The sequence below is a fragment of the Fundulus heteroclitus genome, unplaced genomic scaffold, assembly GCF_011125445.2.
Source record: "Fundulus heteroclitus isolate FHET01 unplaced genomic scaffold, MU-UCD_Fhet_4.1 scaffold_128, whole genome shotgun sequence".
NCBI classification, from domain to species: domain Eukaryota; kingdom Metazoa; phylum Chordata; class Actinopteri; order Cyprinodontiformes; family Fundulidae; genus Fundulus; species Fundulus heteroclitus.
Genome location: NW_023396540.1, coordinates 184470 through 204297, shown reverse-complemented (window position 1 = coordinate 204297; position 19828 = coordinate 184470). Strand labels below are relative to the sequence as shown.

At 39.9% G+C, this 19828-nt stretch overlaps 1 protein-coding gene and 7 non-coding genes across 8 annotated transcripts; all 8 read right to left on the bottom strand.

Annotated features, from left to right (window-relative positions):
• Positions 1 to 438: 438 nt before the first annotated feature.
• LOC105922942 (cytochrome b561 domain-containing protein 2) lies at positions 439 to 5219 on the bottom strand. The gene is made up of 3 exons (XM_012858864.3): positions 4884 to 5219; positions 4757 to 4794; positions 439 to 1099 (listed from the first exon to the last, which is right to left on the bottom strand). Exons 1-3 carry the CDS (start codon positions 5014 to 5016, stop codon positions 596 to 598), a joined length of 675 nt encoding a protein of 224 aa, XP_012714318.2. The 5' UTR covers positions 5017 to 5219; the 3' UTR covers positions 439 to 595.
• A 3856-nt stretch (positions 5220 to 9075) lies between these two features.
• On the bottom strand, positions 9076 to 9147 carry trnaq-cug. Its single transcript has one exon. It is a non-coding gene; the product is annotated as a tRNA-Gln (tRNA).
• Positions 9148 to 9841: 694 nt separating this feature from the next.
• trnaq-uug lies at positions 9842 to 9913 on the bottom strand. Its single transcript has one exon. It is a non-coding gene; the product is annotated as a tRNA-Gln (tRNA).
• Positions 9914 to 10526: 613 nt separating this feature from the next.
• trnaq-cug lies at positions 10527 to 10598 on the bottom strand. The gene has a single exon. It is a non-coding gene; the product is annotated as a tRNA-Gln (tRNA).
• A 694-nt stretch (positions 10599 to 11292) lies between these two features.
• Positions 11293 to 11364, bottom strand: trnaq-uug. Its single transcript has one exon. It is a non-coding gene; the product is annotated as a tRNA-Gln (tRNA).
• Positions 11365 to 16167: 4803 nt separating this feature from the next.
• Positions 16168 to 16239, bottom strand: trnaq-cug. Its single transcript has one exon. It is a non-coding gene; the product is annotated as a tRNA-Gln (tRNA).
• A 694-nt stretch (positions 16240 to 16933) lies between these two features.
• trnaq-uug lies at positions 16934 to 17005 on the bottom strand. The gene has a single exon. It is a non-coding gene; the product is annotated as a tRNA-Gln (tRNA).
• A 1371-nt stretch (positions 17006 to 18376) lies between these two features.
• On the bottom strand, positions 18377 to 18448 carry trnaq-uug. The gene has a single exon. It is a non-coding gene; the product is annotated as a tRNA-Gln (tRNA).
• Positions 18449 to 19828: the final 1380 nt, after the last annotated feature.

The following is a 19828-nucleotide window of genomic DNA, read 5'->3' as shown; positions in this document are numbered from 1 at the left end:
AACAATAATCACAGAGCAAACCCAACCACAGAGACCTTGATTACGAATGTAAGATATTTTTATTTAATATTTTCTATAGCTAATTTACATTTTTAATCCATCCGTTGTCTACACTGTCTTACCTATACAGGGTCCTGGTGCGCTGCAAGGCAACGGTGCTACCAGCTGTGCCACTATATGGGCCAATATAGTAATGCTCGAAAATTAGGTATGTTTTTCAGTCAATCTGAATGTGTTTTGTCTGCGATGCATTCTTACTGACATGTAAGGAAAATGCTACTTCATAGTGTCTGATCCTTTTTTTTTGTAGCTCTTTTAACAATTGGAACCATTTTATTTATTCCTTACTGAAAGCAAGAAGCTATTGCAGGATGACAGGACACCTAATGCATCAATAGAGTATCAAAATGAGTGTAGAAAGGACTCACATTCCTGATATTTTTCATATTTTTAATGACTTTTAATTCATTAAAAGATCTTTATTAAAAATGTACATAAAACAAATCAAAAAAGGTAGCAATGTCTGACCTGAGGCGTAATATTTCAGTCTTTAGGGGTACAGTGAGCTGATTACTGTCCATGCCATGCCGCTCCGTCAGGACTGCAGCCGTTTTTTAGCTATGTAAGCACTGGAGACTTGATTCATTATGACGACAGCGCTGAGAGCGGGGCAGGCTGCCGCCAGGAACCAGGCATACCCCCCGACGGACGCCGTGAACCAGGAGGAGCAGAGCCCGAGGAGCAGGCTGGTGCTGCCCAGCAGGAAGGTGACGAGGCCGGACGCAGCGTGGTAGCGCTTGAGCTTGGCGAGCGACCAGCCTTTGGCCAGAGAGTGGTAGATGAGGGGCACGGCGGCTAAAGACTGCACACACACCACACACACAGTGATCAGGCCCAGCAGACCATGCCACGAGGTGAAGTGGGCTTTACCGTTCAGGTGTTTGTTGTAGGAGATGGCAGCCAGGCCTAGAAGTGCGCAGGTGCCACAGAGGCTCTGCAGGATCCAGTGAACACGGGCTTTGGTCTTGTGTGAAAACCTCTTGATGAGGGAGCCGTGGGGCGAGAAGAGGAGGATGGCTTCCGTCATTAAGAAGCCGAACTAAAACAAAAAGGGAAAACGAATCAACGCCTCAGTTATGAGCTAATCACTTCATTAAACAGGTTAAAGTCTAAAACCAAATTGCTTTAGTAATAAAATCCACATAATATACAGAGTATATACTGAATAACCGCAGCACTGAAAGACGTGACATGTTTGTAGAGAGCATGTTTGTCGTTCAGCACTTTGGTATATCGCTCTTTTCTAGGAGCCAAGAACACAAAACCTTTTCTCATTCATACAAACCAAAACTGATCGACAGATTCGGTTCTCATGTAATTTTGTGTCATACGTTAAGTACAGCAGTGGCAGAAAATGATTTAATGCTACGGATAGTTTTGAATCAGGATTAAGAAAAATTAAAGACCTGGATCCGTAGGTTTTAAGCTATTACAGAACAATCTGAAAGCTTCCTTAAACGTTTTGAGAAAGTCATACATGTTCAGCTGCAATCTTTTTAAATACATAATATTCTTGGGGGGAAAAAAATCCCGTCAGGTTTTAAACTGTCTACGTAGAGTAAACGGTTTAAACTGCTTCTAGCGAACTAATGATACTGATGATGCAATGATTGACGTTTTGACGCCAGGCTACTTTTGACACCGTGGACCTCAATATTTTCTCATCATGTTTAAGGCACAGTAGATATGAGGGGCGGCGCCTCTCGGTGGTTCAGGTCAAGGGGGATTTCTGCCAAACCTGGCGATGCTTCCTCATTCACTACCCCTATGCACCGTGCCCCCCCAGGGCTTATTTTTCGTTATTTTTCTGTTTATGAACCTTTTCCCACAAGGAATATTTCCAAAGGAAACATGCAATTATATTTGTTTTTATGTAGGTGATTAGCAAATTTATATGCCCATAAAACGGCACAATCAAGCCTCCCTGAGTTTAGGGACAAGATGGCACTTAACTATTTTAATTTAAATAAAACTAAAACTGATCTCTCTTGACATAATTTGTTATCACCACTATTATTAATCTTGGACTCGAAATTGAAACTGATTTCAAACTTGTAAGTACTACAAGTACTTATCTTTATTAGAAGGCTAAACAAAACCAAAATTATCTTTTGCCGCTTTGTGTGTGATTCATGATTTCCTGTTCTCTGGTGATAAACCACTCCCAGACCCGTTCACAGCTAGTCGGTCTGCAGCTGCTTATCTTCTAATCCAGGGGTGTCAAACTCATTTCTATATGGGGCCACTTTGGCGTCATGAAGTCATTAAAAGGGCCGGTTGCACGTGTATAGATGATACTTTTCATTTCATAATTTCATTCCAGTTCAGATAGAAGTATAAAAAATCCACAGTAACATAAAAGTAGCAACCTTAGGTCCAGTTTATGCAGTTTATCTGCAAAAAAAGTTAATATTGGGGTGAGTTACACTTACAGAAGGCACAAGTTTAGCCACTTTATACACTTTAAAAGGATATATGCCTCTACTTTATGACATGATATACCTTTTTTTTTTTAGTCTTGAGGGCCGGATAACTTACTTTGATGGGCCAGATTTGGCCCGCGGGCCTTGAGTTTGACACCTGTGTTCTAATCGGACCGCTATCACATCACTTCCATTTTAGCCTCTCTCAACTCGTTTCCTGTCCATTATAGGATTCATTTTACAATGTTAGGTTTTGTCTGTAAGTGACTGAATGGGTTGGCACCACAGTGCCTCCCAGACGTCTTGGAGTTGTAATACCCCCTGAGGGCACGGAGGTCTGCTGATCAGCTTCTCCTTGCTCTTCCAAAAAAAGTAAAAAACAAAACAACTGGACTTGTTTTCCGTAGTTGAAGACGTTTTGCTTCCTCTCCAGGAAGCTTTCTCAATTGAAAAAGTCTGGAGTAATGTGAAGTACCAAGCTTTATACCATTGCCAAACAAAGGCCTTGTGATGGCTTAGATAACATGCAAATACAACTAAAACAGGTCCACTCCTTAGTAATGGGCGGCTGTTAAAGACATTAAGCCAGCAGATTGAACTGAAACTGGTCCACTCCTCTGTAACGAGGAGTCGTCAGGGTTGTTGTTGGCCTGGCTTAAAGGAACAATGTTTTGATCACCCATATAAGGGTGAGAATTGAGGTGATGATTGGCCGGAATTACTTTTTTTTGGAATGACCATGACCTGAATGACTGAGAATCATCACCAGCTCCTTGCTCTTCCTATGGCAGGGCAATAAAACAGGTGGCTGAGCTTTCCCATTACTGGCACCCAACGAGCTACCCACTAATGCCAAACTGTCCCAGACCTTTCATATGTTTAAATATCACATTAAAACTTCACTCCTTGGCTTTTAACCCAGCATGACAATTGCTTGGCTTCTCATTGTTTTTTAGCCATTTTCTCAAGGCATTTTACATTTTGGATTAGGAGTTTAAGTGTATTGACTGTTTTAGGGTTTTATTTTAAGTGTGTATAGCACAGTGTGTTATTTTGTTGCTCTGACTCTCTAGCTGTCTATTTATCAATTTACATACAGCACCTTGGCAACCAGGCGTTTCCTCAAACATGCTATTTAAATAATTTTATTCAACAAGCCTCCCCGCCGTCACACGAGCTGTCTTTTCAGCTGCATGCTGAAGTTGTTTTTGCAATATTTTCAGATTGGTCCATCCATATTGAGCTAATGTTCGATGAACAATTGTGATTTATCCAAAATTCGTGGATGCAGGGATTAACTTCGCAGTGATTCTGCAATTTTTTCAAGTGTCGGGGATGCGGTTGCTTGTAAGACTTGTCGTGCCAAATATTATCTGAAGCTTTTCACTACAGTACTATTTACAAAAGACGAGGAAATATAACAGTTCTGTGTGGTTATACGTCAAGGGATGTTCTAGTTTTGTCTCTCTCTCTCTTTTTTTTATACATTACATGCATTTTTTTCAAATATTTCCTTCCCAATTTCAAATTTCCGTCTTGAACATGCAGTGTGCACCAAGTTTAGTGTGACCATGTTGAAACTAACACTAGCAGACACCACACATAGTTTCACCTTATAATTGAAGCTATTGTCGTTACATGCATGGGGGGTTCTTGAGTTGGACAATATGGATTACAAGTACTCAGAAAGAAAAGAGAGAAAAAGAGTAGTCAGTTTCACACCAAGTAAGTTTCTATTGGCCTTATTTGCATTCTAGTCAAAGAGGGACAGAGACATCTTCTGGTTTGGCACAAAATGCAGTTACTAAATTAATCTGGGCCACGTTTGATCATCTTTAGTCCAAAAGCAAACTGCTCAAACCTGGGTTATTAATTATTAATTACTTATTATTCTCCAACTACATTAAAAAGTAGTTGTTTTATGAAGCCTCTCTTCACTTTATAGAAACACAATAATCAATGGGTTGTTTTTTCTTAGAGCAGGAACCGTCTTGAGATTCTTAGAATGGTATGGTGCCTTGCATAACATTTTCCTTATAATAAGGGTTTTATGTGATAGACCAACACACATTTCTTACAAACACACACTTGAATGTATGATGCATGTTGATGCCTCCTTACTCTGATACCCCTAAATAAAACCCAGTGCAGCTAACTTCCGTCTTTACACATAAAGCCGATAGAATTAAAAACCCATTTGCAGATGTAATTATTGCAGTTTTGACACAGGGAGGATTAATAGTCATAACAAAGACAGATTGGGTTCAACTTACAGCTACTGTCATCAGGAAAGGATGCCATGAAAACCAACCTGAAATAATAAAATATGAAATGTCTGGGGTTAAAGGATGACAAAATGATATGCGAGCCAAATGTGCTGACCACATTAACCACACTCACTTGTTCCGGGTCGAGAGAAAAACGCGATTAAAGCAGGAAAGGCTACGGAGATGAGGTGAGCCAGCCCCGCAGAGACTGTTCTGGTAAAGCCGTAAAACCAAGCTTCAGATTCAGCCTCCTTGTTGTGGATCATGGTAGAAAAAGTCACGCCTGGTCGTCTCCAGCTCAGCGGACGCGGTGATTTAAAGATCCTTTAAAGACAGCGGCTCCGAGGACCATCACAGGACCATCGTTACCAAACCATAACTTCCACTTTACGAAACCTCCTGGATCGGATCAGCTGCTCCACGTAGCCGCGTTGTCCCGCTGCTGCCTGGGAGGGGAAAAAAACTACAGCTTCCGTTTAGGCTTTTCAAAATAAAACTCGGTCCATCCACTTCCTCTTAATTTTTTTACAATCCCACATAATCTAATTTTTTTTTTCTCGCACAATATTTTTGATGACAAAAACCCTAGACATAAATCCATTTGGTTTATTTTAGTCGTGTAGCGCTGACAATGCAGCCATGCGTCACAGTGTCAAACTGTGCATTTCATGCATTTTTTGTTGCATATTTGTTGCTTTATGTGGTTTTATTTGCATTTCCGAATTATAAGTATCTTCCATTTTACTTTGGCTAAATTCGAATACCCTTACTAATAGCTTCTAGTACTCAATCCGAATACCCCTACAGAGTAAGGACTCTTTAGCCAAAGCGGAAGTGGGTCAGCGGTCGCCATGATAAGTGCTGTCCGAATAGTGCAGTCAGTAAGGAAGGAGGTAGGAAAAGTAGCCTGTATGCTGCCTCCTGGGGCTAGTTTTGCCTAGGAACCCCGGCACTAAGGACCCTTTAGGTATCCCACAGTCCTTTCCGTGACATGACGTACCAGCACAGCCCCCTCACGGGAATCAAAGGAAAATGTCCGGAGAGAAGGGATTCCGCACTTTTATAGTTAATTTTCAGAAGGCTGTAGGACCTGATTTGAGTGTTTCCGTCACGTAATAACATTGAAGTTAAATGCTGTCTGAATTTGGCACGGCAGTCCGAAGCACCTTTCCTTCCCATGATAGAGTTCTCACTGTTGACCCCATGAAAGGTCAAGGAACAGGAGCAAGAAGCTATTATTAAGGGTATTCAGATGGAGCCTGATTTAGCATTATGTCTTCAGTACAGTGGTCATAAAAGGGACCAGGACCAGTTCCACAGGGGCACTGGCCCCTGTTGGCTGATGTCTAGAACTGCCCATGGTCTGCTGAAGGACTGGAGCCAGAGAGGAGGTGCTCAAGAGACCTGATGCTTTCTTCTGAATGTTTGCAATCTGCACTGGACTTTTTTTTAACAACAAGATATTTTTGTTGGTGCAATTTTATTCAATTATTTTTGTAATGAATTCCTAACTTCCTTTTTATGGACAATGTGGTCATTTCATTGTCTTCTCCACCTGATCAAGAATATGTGTCCCTGGAGTGACGCCTTGACTTCAGACAGCTCCTGTTACTTTTTATTAGCCATTTGATTTGTGGTTTGGTTTTCCAAAACTCTGACTGCTTTGTCACTTCCATGTCCTTTGAGTGCTTTGGTGACATTAGGGACGAGGCCTTTTCAGGAGGAGAGAACCTCACAGTCCTGTAAATAACATGATTTACATTGCCAGCAAGTCTGGGTTCTTTCCTCTCAGTGGCTTTAGATTCCCTCACATCCATCAAACCCAAGTGTGTAAAATCCCATATAAGCACCATGAAACAGCCTGCAATTTCTCATATTTGGACAACATATCAACATCTACCAGACACGCTGTTCAGCTGTTCACCGGTTATTGTGCTCCAATTACTCCCTAATAACCTTGTGACTCAGCAGGGCCTCTCCACACACACACACACACACACACACACACACACACACACACACACACACACACACACACACACACACACACACACACACACACACACACACAGTTCTGCAGAAATCAACATGATTATTTAGGATTTTCCTGCCCTTTCTGACACCGTATTCTGTAAATGTGGTTTGTGCAAATTGGATAGGTGACTAAATATGATAGAAATTCATGTTCTTTCTAAAATATTCTTGTACGTTTCAGAGGCAATTTTGGAGTTTTTAAATTTTGTATGTTTTGTTAATATATAAAAGGTCTTGTTTAATAATCTTAAACCCATTAAATGTATTTTTATGCTTCTCTCAATAATGTGACCCGGGAACATGTCGAACCAAGAGAAAAAAAATCTGATATTGCATTTCATCACATGCAAAAAGCAAAAGTATTTTAGTTCATTGGTCTCCTGTGTACAGAATCAAATCTGTAACAAAACATTGCAGAGTGCTGCTGGTTGTTAGGAACCGTGTCAAGGAACCATGATCTGCTGTAAAACATTGGAGGGTTCTCCCCATAAACTGTTATTATATTCTGTAACATTTGTCAGAATTTATAACTCAGATAATATCCATCCATCTATTTTCTGACCCGCTTAATCCCTCATGGGGTCACGGGGGTTGCTGGTGCCTATCTCCAGTGTTAACTGGGCGAGAGGCGGGGTACACCCTGGACAGGTTGCCAGTCTGTCGCAAGGCAACACATAACTAAGATAATATGTTGTTAATTATCCAGTCAAAATTACGCTAATGACCAGCTCACTGAGAAAAACCAACAGAAATATAAGAAAATCCTATGCAAAAGCCCAGGGATTCTGTCTCTATTCAGCCATTAGTTACTGGCTACTATTTACCACTTATTTGAACATTATTCTCTGTTTCAGTGTTGTTCATCTTTACTGTTCATATTGTGTATATACCGTATACCAAATCCAACTACCTCACATCCAAAACACTGCATATAATACTCATTTATTTCAGCATTTTTATTCTCTGCAATCATCTCACTATATGTATGATTGTATGTGTATGTGCATCTGTACATAACTTCCACCTCCGACATGTACATAATAATAAAAGCAATGGAAATATTTACTACTGCATCCTTTGCACTCTGATTATTGCATCATTGCATTATGTCTTAATCTGTCGTCTTGTATAGAGTGTGTTCATGTGTGTTTTCTATACTGCAGACTTTGTTTTTTTATCACTGCATTATTGTGTCGTTGTATTGTTGTATATGTAAGCACATTGTGAGCATTACAATCCAGTGTCAAATTCCTTGTATGTGTACACATACCTGGCAAATAAGACAGATTCAGATTCTGAAGATATCGGTATATGCACTGTTGTAAAATGTGCTGATGGATCCTGAGCAGCACTGTACACAGTATACTGAAAGTTGGTAATTTTCTTGGTTAAAAGGCCATAGACAATGTGTTTAAAAATAATGCTGTTAGTAATATTCATTTTACCACTTTAAAAAAACACATTATGAGAAGGTGTTTCTTACCATCTGAATCAGAATTGGCATATATCCAATTGAGTAATTCAGTCAAAGTCTAAACATTTTAGAGACTGTCACTAACATTAAACAAGAGGATTATTGCCAACTGCAAACTTTTTAAGAGAATAAGGTTCCACTGAGATTTGAACTCAGATCGCAAGATTCAGAGTCCAGAGTGCTCACCATTACACCATGGAACCTCAAAAGAGCAGCCATATGGGAAGAGTTTCTCCCCAGTCATGACCTGTTTACTCTTGCTTTACAACCTTGACAGTACACTCATCTTGTGTATGGCACTGCGACATTAGATCGATCTAGTGTGTTGCGCCTAATATTCACATCAACCTTGTACCTATGTGCAAAAAGTTGAACATGACATCAAAGTTTTTGAACACTGCAGAATGCCAATGAATGGCAGATATCAGATAGCTTTCCACTCTCCAATCATTAACAATTTATTTGCTGTCTTCTAATCCTCAGCAGAGGAATACAGTTCTTGTCAGAAATGGGAGTCAAACCAGTGCCTCCAAAGGAGTCTGCAAACATAACTCAGCAATTATATGGCTCGGCCATTTTGACTGCAAACTTGCAAAGCAGTACAATTATCCTCTGACACTATGCACTGCTAAAGGGTTGACTAATGTATTGCTTGTAATCACAACATAGGTTTAGCGAGTAGCTCTCATGCATGTTGACAAATATGCAGTGAGAATGCTTGATATTAGTGATGTTTGTCACTAACAAATCTCAGTCACTATGATCACTAACATTAAAGGAAGGAATTATTGCAAACCGCAAACTTTTTAAGAGGATAAGGTTCCACCGAGATTTGAACTCAGATCGCTGGATTCAGAGTCCAGAGTGCTCACCATTACACCATGGAACCTCAAAAGTGACGCCACATGGGAAGACTTTCTCCCCAGTCATGACCTGTTTACTCTTGCTTTACACCTCGACATTACACCCATCTTGTGTATGGCACTGCCACATTAGATCGATCTAGTGTGTTGCGCCTAATGATCACATCAAACTTGTACAGATGTGCAAAAAGTTGAACGTGACACATTGACATCAACGTTTTTGAACAATGCAGATTGCCAATGCATGCCAGAGATTAGACTGCTTTCACCTCTCCTATCAATAAAAATTTGTTTGCTCTCTTCTAATCCTCAGCAGAGGAATACAGTTCTTGTCAGAAATGGGAGTCAAACCAGTGCCTCCAAAGGAGTCTGCAAACATAACTCAGCAATTATATGGCTCGGCCATTTTGGCTGCGAACTTGTAAAGCGGCACAATTATCCTGTGACACTATGCACTGCTAAAGGGTTGACTAATGTTCTGCTTGTAATCACAACATAGGTTTAGCGAGTAGCTCTCATGCATGTTGACAAATATGCAGTGAGAATGCCTGATATTAGTGATGTTTGTCATTAGCAAATCTCAGTCACTATGATCACTTGACAAATCTGCAGTGAGAATGCCTCTTATTAGTGATGTTTGTCATTAACAAATCTCAGTCACTATGATCACTAACATTATAGGAGAGGATTATTGCCAACTGTAAATTTTTAAAGAGAATAAGGTTCCACCGAGATTTGAACTCAGATCGCTGGATTCAAAGTCCAGAGTGCTCACCATTACACCATGGAACCTCAAAAGTGCAGCCATATGGGAAGAGTTTCTCCCCAGTTATGACCTGTTTACTCTTGCTTTACACCTCGACATTACACCCATCTTGTGTATGGCACTGCCACATTAGATTGATCTAGTGTGTTGCACCTAATAATCACATCAAACTTGTACAGATGTGCAAAAAGTTGAACATGACATCAAAGTTTTTGAACACTGCAGATTGCCAATGAATGGCAGAGATCAGATAGCTTTCCACTCTCCAATAATTAACAATTTATTTGCTGTCTTCTAATCCTCAGCAGAGGAATACAGTTCTTGTCAGAAATGGGAGTCAAACCAGTGCCTCCAAAGGAGTCTGCAAACATAACTCAGCAATTATATGGCTCGGCCATTTTGGCTGCGAACTTGTAAAGCGGCACAATTATCCTCCAACACTATGCACTGCTAAAGGGTTGACTAATTTTCTGCTTGTAATCACACCATAGGTTTAGCAAGGAGCTGTCATTCATGTTGACAAATCTGCAGTGAGAATGCGTCATTATAGTGATGTTTGTCATTAACAAATCTCAGTCACTATGATCACTAACATTATAGAAGAGGATTATTGCCAACTGTAAACTTTTAAAGAGAATAAGGTTCCACCGAGATTTGAACTCGGATCGCTGGACTCAGAGTCCAGAGTGCTCACCATTACACCATGGAACCTGAAGAGTGCAGCCATATGGGAAGACTTTCTCCCTAGTCATGACCTGTTTACTCTTGCTTTACACCTCGACATTACACCCATCTTGTGTATGGCACTGCCACATTAGATCGATCTAGTGTGTTGCGCCTAATGATCACATCAAACTTGTACAGATGTGCAAAAAGTTGAACGTGACACATTGACATCAACGTTTTTGAACAATGCAGATTGCCAATGCATGCCAGAGATTAGACTGCTTTCACCTCTCCTATCAATAAAATTTTGTTTGCTCTCTTCTGATCCTCAGCAGAGGAATACAGTTCTTGTCAGAAATGGGAGTCAAACCAGTGCCTCCAAAGGAGTCTGCAAACATAACTCAGCAATTATATGGCTCGGCCATTTTGGCTGCGAACTTGTAAAGCGGCACAATTATCCTGTGACACTATGCACTGCTAAAGGGTTGACTAATGTTCTGCTTGTAATCACAACATAGGTTTAGCGAGTAGCTCTCATGCATGTTGACAAATATGCAGTGAGAATGCCTGATATTAGTGATGTTTGTCATTAACCAATCTCAGTCACTATGATCACTTGACAAATCTGCAGTGAGAATGCCTCATATTAGTGATGTTTGTCATTAACAAATCTCAGTCACTATGATCACTAACATTATAGGAGAGGATTATTGCCAACTGTAAATTTTTAAAGAGAATAAGGTTCCACCGAGATTTGAACTCGGATCGCTGGATTCAAAGTCCAGAGTGCTCACCATTACACCATGGAACCTCAAAAGTGCAGCCATATGGGAAGAGTTTCTCCCCAGTTATGACCTGTTTACTCTTGCTTTACACCTCGACATTACACCCATCTTGGGTCCGTTCTTCGTACGTCGCTAACTCAGTTAGCAGGATTTCATTGTTGACGATTTGGCATGATCTTGGATCGTTTGGTTCTTCGAAAGACATCCTGCACTTGTTGTCATAGCAACATGTGCGCCAGCTTAAGCCTGCTCGAGAGCAGGCTTATTTCATGTAAACAAGATTAGATCACGGCTGTATAAGCGGAGGAGATGGGAAGTCTGCCGTAGCCATGTCCACTTTTACGACAGCAAACTGTTGCGGAAGGTGCAAGAATAATTTGAAGAGTTTTTCGAATTAATCGCGTATAGACCCTTTTCACAGTGACGTCATGCAACTTCCGTTCTGCGGTGAAGCAGGGTATCTTTACTTCCGCTTTCTCCGCGAGCAGTGTTTTTACATAGGGAATTCACACAGTCCCTCACCAATCTACCCAAATTTCGTTTGGGAGACGTGCACAGACTGGTACAAAAGCTTCCGGCCACACCAGCCTCCAAACTCGACAAAGATGACAAGTTCTTTGTGGAACAGTACCTTTTCGATTATGAAGGTAAGAGCTTTGTCTTCTTAGCTCTGTTGTTAGCATAGATGCTAGGATAATGGTAGCTATGCTACCAACAGGACTTTTGTCATTTATTAGTTTTCTATTTCTCCATTATATTGCTACGCTAGCTTTATTGCTATATCAGCTTATCTGTTTCACAGCTTTTAGTCAATGAGTCACACCAGGGACATAGTTGATGTATAATGTTGAGCCTTTTCATACTTTGTTTTGGAACAGTGTCAATGCTGTTGGCCACTTGGTCACAGCTCTATGAATAAAAATGAGGAGCCTCATTCCCTCCCGTTTTTTTTTTGTGTAGTATTTTACTGAGGTTGCAGACTTTGCAGTATCCCTCAAAATTCCTCTGTGGGTTCAGTGTGTTTCTCAGTCTCGTCAGTAGATCTGGAGCCTCAATTAATAAAATAATTCTGCCCATTCCTGTTAAAACTGTGATAGTTTAGGACATCATAGACTGAGAAAGACGCTGTCAATAATGTTGCATGCACACTAATAATCAGTTCACTATAGTATTTATGGATTATGCTGCTGTCGGGGCAAACCCCTTGTGTCCTATACTGTTATTTTTCAGGAACTGACCAAAAAAACATGGATTTAAAAAAACTTCAGACATCACACTTCATATATTTTAGTTATTTATTACATAGATACTTCATAGCAGCTCTGTCAATTTTACCTTTTACCTGTCCTGTTTATCCTGCTGCCTTGCTTCGGTTCCCCTCTGCCTTACAGAAGAACCTGCTGCCGAGCTCTGGTGGGTTCTCCCCTGAACTGTCAATTCTCTGCCGAGGTGTGGACCCTGATGCCTGTTCCTGGTTCCAAGAAGTCTCTCTCCGGGCCGTCAGCTCCTGCCAACACCATCACCCTGTTCCCGTGCAGTTCTACCTCGCTGGTTACATCACCCTCCATCCCATCAAACCTTCAATAAAGACTTTCATTTTAAGTCCCTTGTGTGTGGTTCTGGGTTCATCCATGGACAAATTAGATTTAGACAACTTTATTTGTCATTATGTATGCACAGAGTGCGTACAGAACGAAATTCCGTTTGCATACAGCTTAAGAATTACAGTAAATTACAGCAGTGATTTAACAGTAAACAATTGAAATGTAAACAATGCAGGAGAAAGAGACAGTGTGCGATCACAGTGTACAGGTGAGTATTTTTAAAAACCATTTGTATGTGCAGAAATTAATTAATTTCTCAGATTAATTTCCTTTCATTAACAAATTGATTTTGACAGCTCTAATAAAATTTTACGTGGTGAGCCACTGAAATTATCTTGGGAATAGCTAAATTAACTTATAACTCAATTATCTTTAAGAAAGAAAGATGGAGTTTAATTTGTTAAAGACCACTTGCAGAAACATAGGTGTCCTCGGAAGAAAAGTGCTGACTGCAGGCGTAAGTGCTGCCACGAAGGATTTTAAAATTTGGCCCCTCGTCTCTTCTTATTGCCGTCACCCAACGGGCTCCAGTCTCAGCATCAGCCGGGAAGTCATGAACACTGAGATATGGAAAGTTTTTTTTGTTGTTCGAACACTGTGGGACACTGCAGTAGAGGTTTCTCTGTGATTGTGCAATGCTTGGTGGATATGATGCTGCTGAGAGATGGACACAAGGGGAGAAAAAAATAGATTAACTATAATACTTTTTAAAACCTTTATTTAACCAGATAAACTCCCATTGAGATTAAGATCTCTTTTTTAAAGGTTGATCTGACTAAGAGGTCAGCAGCACATGTCATTACTAATACAGTATAATAAAAACAATTTCAGGCTTCTACTTAAAATATACAGTATTTTGCACAAAAACTAAAAAAAAGTGCATTAATATAAGTGCAAAATAATATTATGAAGAAAATTCAGAAACAGAAGTACTGTCCAATAGACCCACGGTATTTTTTTTTAGGAATGAAAAAAAAGATTCAAATGGAATAAGATCTTTTTGATTCAGTGACTGCAATTATATATATATAACACGTCACCATAATCAAGTAAAGGGAACAATGTAGCAGATAAATGTCTCTTTTTTTCACTCAGTGAACAAGATTTATTTCTATAATAGCAAAGCTACAGTAATCATTTTATAACATCTACATCAGATTAATGACAGGTAAAGTAAGCTAACAAGCTGCTCCATGTTAGCTTTGATCTTCATGTTACTGTCCCAATCAAAGCATCTTTATAACAGCAATGATCGCTACCAATACTAAGGAAAATAAAGATAGTCAATAAGACACGTTTAATATTGTGCTCTCAGTCTTACCTAATGAAATCACGCTGATTACTGATAGGTAAAAGTTTGGTAAGGTAAGCTAACAAGCTGCTGCATGTTAGCTTTGATCTTCATGTTACTGTCCCGATCAAAGCATCTATGTAACAGCAATGATCGCTACAAATACTAAGGAAAATAAAGATAGTCAATGCGACACATTGTGGTCTCAGTCTTACCTTATGAAATCGCGCTGATTATCAGTGAAACACCTCTTCACCTCCCGAATTTTCTATGTAAAAGCATGTAGCCGGAAGTAAAGATACCCTGCTCCGCTTCAAAACGGAAGTTGAGTGACGTCATGTGAAAAGGGTCTATTGCGCAATAGACAGGATCCTTTAGAGCAGCGCGACAGTGTAATTGTAGAGAGATTTTTCTTGGTGGCTGTTATAAACAGACAAACACATCATTTACCAGTGGCTTTTAAAGAGGAAAAAGTGGTGTTGGAGCCATAAATCTAAAATATTTAAGTTATTTGTTTGATAGTTTGCTTTTTATTTTTATCATATTCAGTAAGAAGAGTTGTTCGGGCCATTTTATTGTGAAGTTTAGTTTTACTTTGAAAGGTTTGCTTCCTGTCGAGCCGTATATTGTATTAGAAAAAACTATGGATGGATTATCTAGCCACGGAGCAATACAGTTTTACCGTGTAAACTGTGGATGACTTGGAAAAGGAAAATTTTCATTTTTTATGGATAAAGATTTTTTTTTGTTAAAATTCCCAGTTTGCACGTGTCCTTTACTTCCCGTGTCTAAGGAATGACACTGAAATTTGGATCTCTTGACATAACAAGTGCCTTTTTAAAATAAAGTGTAATAATTAAAGGCTACCATTTTGTAGAATATTCTTGTATTTCACTTTTACTTGTCCCCATGTTCTAGTGGGTCCTGTGGAGGCTCTGATATAAAAGAACAAATAATATCAAATTATTAAAATGCAAAGATTCATGCTGTAGAATGTGATAGAAACATCTACCATGGACAGTATTTACGCATTAATTTGTCTGCTGCTTTTTGCCAGCCCTCTCTCCTGGCTTTAACAGATTTTGAGGTGTTTTAATTAATGACTCAAATTCGGCATAACCTTCCAAGCTCGTGTTCTGCTTGGGAGAAAAACTGTGCGTGCTCTTTGCTGAACAGCCAATAGCAGTGTTGCTGATCATTGTTTCTTCTATCGACACATTTCCCCTTTTAAACAAACGCATGAACGCGCAGTTGACTCAGATAACTCAATCCAGTGATACTAATCGTAAACAACAGGTGTGTTCGAAGAACCCAATTAGCCGGATCATGATTAGCCGGATGAAATCATCTTGGATGTGTCATTTGATCTTGGATGTTTTAAGCAAGGTACGAAGAACGGACCCCTTGTGTATGGCACTGCCACATTAGATTGATCTAGTGTGTTGCACCTACTAATCACATCAAACTTGTACAGATGTGCAAAAAGTTGAACATGACATCAAAGTTTTTGAACACTGCAGATTGCCAATGAATGGCAGAGATCAGATAGCTTTCCACTCTCCAATAATTAACAATTTATTTGCTGTCTTCTAATCCTCAGCAGAGGAATACAGTTCTTGTCAGAAATGGGAGTCAAACCAGTGCCTCCAAAGGAGTCTGCAAACATAAGTCAGCAATTATATGGCTCGGCCATTTTGGCTGAGAACTTGTAAAGCAGCACAATTATACTCCAACACTATGCACTGCTAAAGGGTTGACTAAAGTTCTGCTTGTAATCAAACCATAGGTTTAGCGAGTAGCTCTCATGCATGTTGACAAATCTGCAGTGAGAATGCCTGATATTAGTGATGTTTGTCTTTAACAAATGTCAGTCACTATGATCACTAACATTATAGAAGAGGATTATTGCCAACTGTAAACTTTTAAAGAGAATAAGGTTCCACCGAGATTTGAACTCGGATCGCTGGATTCAGAGTCCAGATTGCTCACCATTACACCATGGAACCTGAAGAGTGCAGCCATATGGGAAGACTTTCTCCCTAGTCATGACCTGTTTACTCTTGCTTTACACCTCGACATTACACCCATCTTGTGTATGGCACTGCCACATTAGATCGATCTAGTGTGTTGCGCCTAATGATCACATCAAACTTGTACAGATGTGCAAAAAGTTGAACGTGACACATTGACATCAACGTTTTTGAACAATGCAGATTGCCAATGCATGCCAGAGATTAGACTGCTTTCACCTCTCCTATCAATAAAAATTTGTTTGCTCTCTTCTAATCCTCAGCAGAGGAATACAGTTCTTGTCAGAAATGGGAGTCAAACCAGTGCCTCCAAAGGAGTCTGCAAACATAACTCAGCAATTATATGGCTCGGCCATTTTGGCTGCGAACTTGTAAAGCGGCACAATTATCCTGTGACACTATGCACTGCTAAAGGGTTGACTAATGTTCTGCATGTAATCACAACATAGGTTTAGCGAGTAGCTCTCATGCATGTTGACAAATATGCAGTGAGAATGCCTGATATTAGTGATGTTTGTCATTAGCAAATCTCAGTCACTATGATCACTTGACAAATCTGCAGTGAGAATGCCTCATATTAGTGATGTTTGTCATTAACAAATCTCAGTCACTATGATCACTAACATTATAGGAGAGGATTATTGCCAACTGTAAATTTTTAAAGAGAATAAGGTTCCACCGAGATTTGAACTCAGATCGCTGGATTCAAAGTCCAGAGTGCTCATCATTACACCATGGAACCTCAAAAGTGCAGCCATATGGGAAGAGTTTCTCCCCAGTTATGACCTGTTTACTCTTGCTTTACACCTCGACATTACACCCATCTTGTGTATGGCACTGCCACATTAGATTGATCTAGTGTGTTGCACCTACTAATCACATCAAACTTGTACAGATGTGCAAAAAGTTGAACATGACATCAACGTTTTTGAACACTGCAGATTGCCAATGAATGGCAGAGATCAGATAGCTTTCCACTCTCCAATAATTAACAATTTATTTGCTGTCTTCTAATCCTCAGCAGAGGAATACAGTTCTTGTCAGAAATGGGAGTCAAACCAGTGCCTCCAAAGGAGTCTGCAAACATAAGTCAGCAATTATATGGTTCGGCCATTTTGGCTGAGAACTTGTAAAGCAGCACAATTATACTCCAACACTATGCACTGCTAAAGGGTTGACTAAAGTTCTGCTTGTAATCAAACCATAGGTTTAGCGAGTAGCTCTCATGCATGTTGACAAATCTGCAGTGAGAATGCCTGATATTAGTGATGTTTGTCTTTAACAAATGTCAGTCACTATGATCACTAACATTATAGAAGAGGATTATTGCCAACTGTAAACTTTTAAAGAGAATAAGGTTCCACCGAGATTTGAACTCGGATCGCTGGATTCAGAGTCCAGATTGCTCACCATTACACCATGGAACCTGAAGAGTGCAGCCATATGGGAAGACTTTCTCCCTAGTCATGACCTGTTTACTCTTGCTTTACACCTCGACATTACACCCATCTTGTGTATGGCACTGCCACATTAGATTGATCTAGTGTGTTGCACCTAATAATCACATCAAACTTGTACAGATGTGCAAAAAGTTGAACATGACATCAAAGTTTTTGAACACTGCAGATTGCCAATGAATGGCAGAGATCAGATAGCTTTCCACTCTCCAATAATTAACAATTTATTTGCTGTCTTCTAATCCTCAGCAGAGGAATACAGTTCTTGTCAGAAATGGGAGTCAAACCAGTGCCTCCAAAGGAGTCTGCAAACATAACTCAGCAATTATATGGCTCTGCCATTTTGGCTGCGAACTTGTAAAGCGGCACAATTATCCTGTGACACTATGCACTGCTAAAGGGTTGACTAATGTTCTGCTTGTAATCACAACATAGGTTTAGCGAGTAGCTCTCATGCATGTTGACAAATATGCAGTGAGAATGCCTGATATTAGTGATGTTTGTCATTAACCAATCTCAGTCACTATGATCACTTGACAAATCTGCAGTGAGAATGCCTCATATTAGTGATGTTTGTCATTAACAAATCTCAGTCACTATGATCACTAACATTATAGGAGAGGATTATTGCCAACTGTAAATTTTTAAAGAGAATAAGGTTCCACCGAGATTTGAACTCGGATCGCTGGATTCAAAGTCCAGAGTGCTCACCATTACACCATGGAACCTCAAAAGTGCAGCCATATGGGAAGAGTTTCTCCCCAGTTATGACCTGTTTACTCTTGCTTTACACCTCGACATTACACCCATCTTGTGTATGGCACTGCCACATTAGATTGATCTAGTGTGTTGCACCTAATAATCACATCAAACTTGTACAGATGTGCAAAAAGTTGAACTTGACACATTGACATCAACGTTATTGAACAATGCAGATTGCCAATGCATGCCAGAGATTAGACTGCTTTCACCTCTCCTATCAATAAAAATGTGTTTGCTCTCTTCTAATCCTCAGCAGAGGAATACAGTTCTTGTCAGAAATGGGAGTCAAACCAGTGCCTCCAAAGGAGTCTGCAAACATAACTCAGCAATTATGTGGCTCGGCCATTTTGGCTGCGAACTTGTAAAGCGGCACAATTATCCTCCGACACTATGCACTGCTAAAGGGTTGACTAATGTTCTGCTTGTAATCACAACATAGGTTTAGCGAGTAGCTCTCATGCATGTTGACAAATATGCAGTGAGAATGCCTGATATTAGTGATGTTTGTCATTAACAAATCTCAGTCACTATGATCACTTGACAAATCTGCAGTGAGAATGCCTCATATTAGTGATGTTTGTCATTAACAAATCTCAGTCACTATGATCACTAACATTATAGGGGAGGATTATTGCAAACTGTATATTTTTAAAGAGAATAAGGTTCCACCGAGATTTGAACTCAGATCGCTGGATTCAAAGTCCAGAGTGCTCACCATTACACATTGGAACCTCAAAAGTGCAGCCATATGGGAAGAGTTTCTCCCCAGTTATGACCTGTTTACTCTTGCTTTACACCTCAACATTACACCCATCTTGTGTATGGCACTGCCATGTTAGATTGATCTAGTGTGTTGCACCTAATAATCACATCAAACTTGTACAGATGTGCAAAAAGTTGAACATGACATCAAAGTTTTTGAACACTGCAGATTGCCAATGAATGGCAGAGATCAGATAGCTTTCCACTCTCCAATAATTAACAATTTATTTGCTGTCTTCTAATCCTCAGCAGAGGAATACAGTTCTTGTCAGAAATGGGAGTCAAACCAGTGCCTCCAAAGGAGTCTGCAAACATAACTCAGCAATTATATGGCTCGGCCATTTTGGCTGCGAACTTGTAAAGCGGCACAATTATCCTGTGACACTATGCACTGCTAAAGGGTTGACTAATGTTCTGCTTGTAATCACAACATAGGTTTAGCGAGTAGCTCTCATGCATGTTGACAAATATGCAGTGAGAATGCCTGATATTAGTGATGTTTGTCATTAACCAATCTCAGTCACTATGATCACTTGACAAATCTGCAGTGAGAATGCCTCATATTAGTGATGTTTGTCATTAAC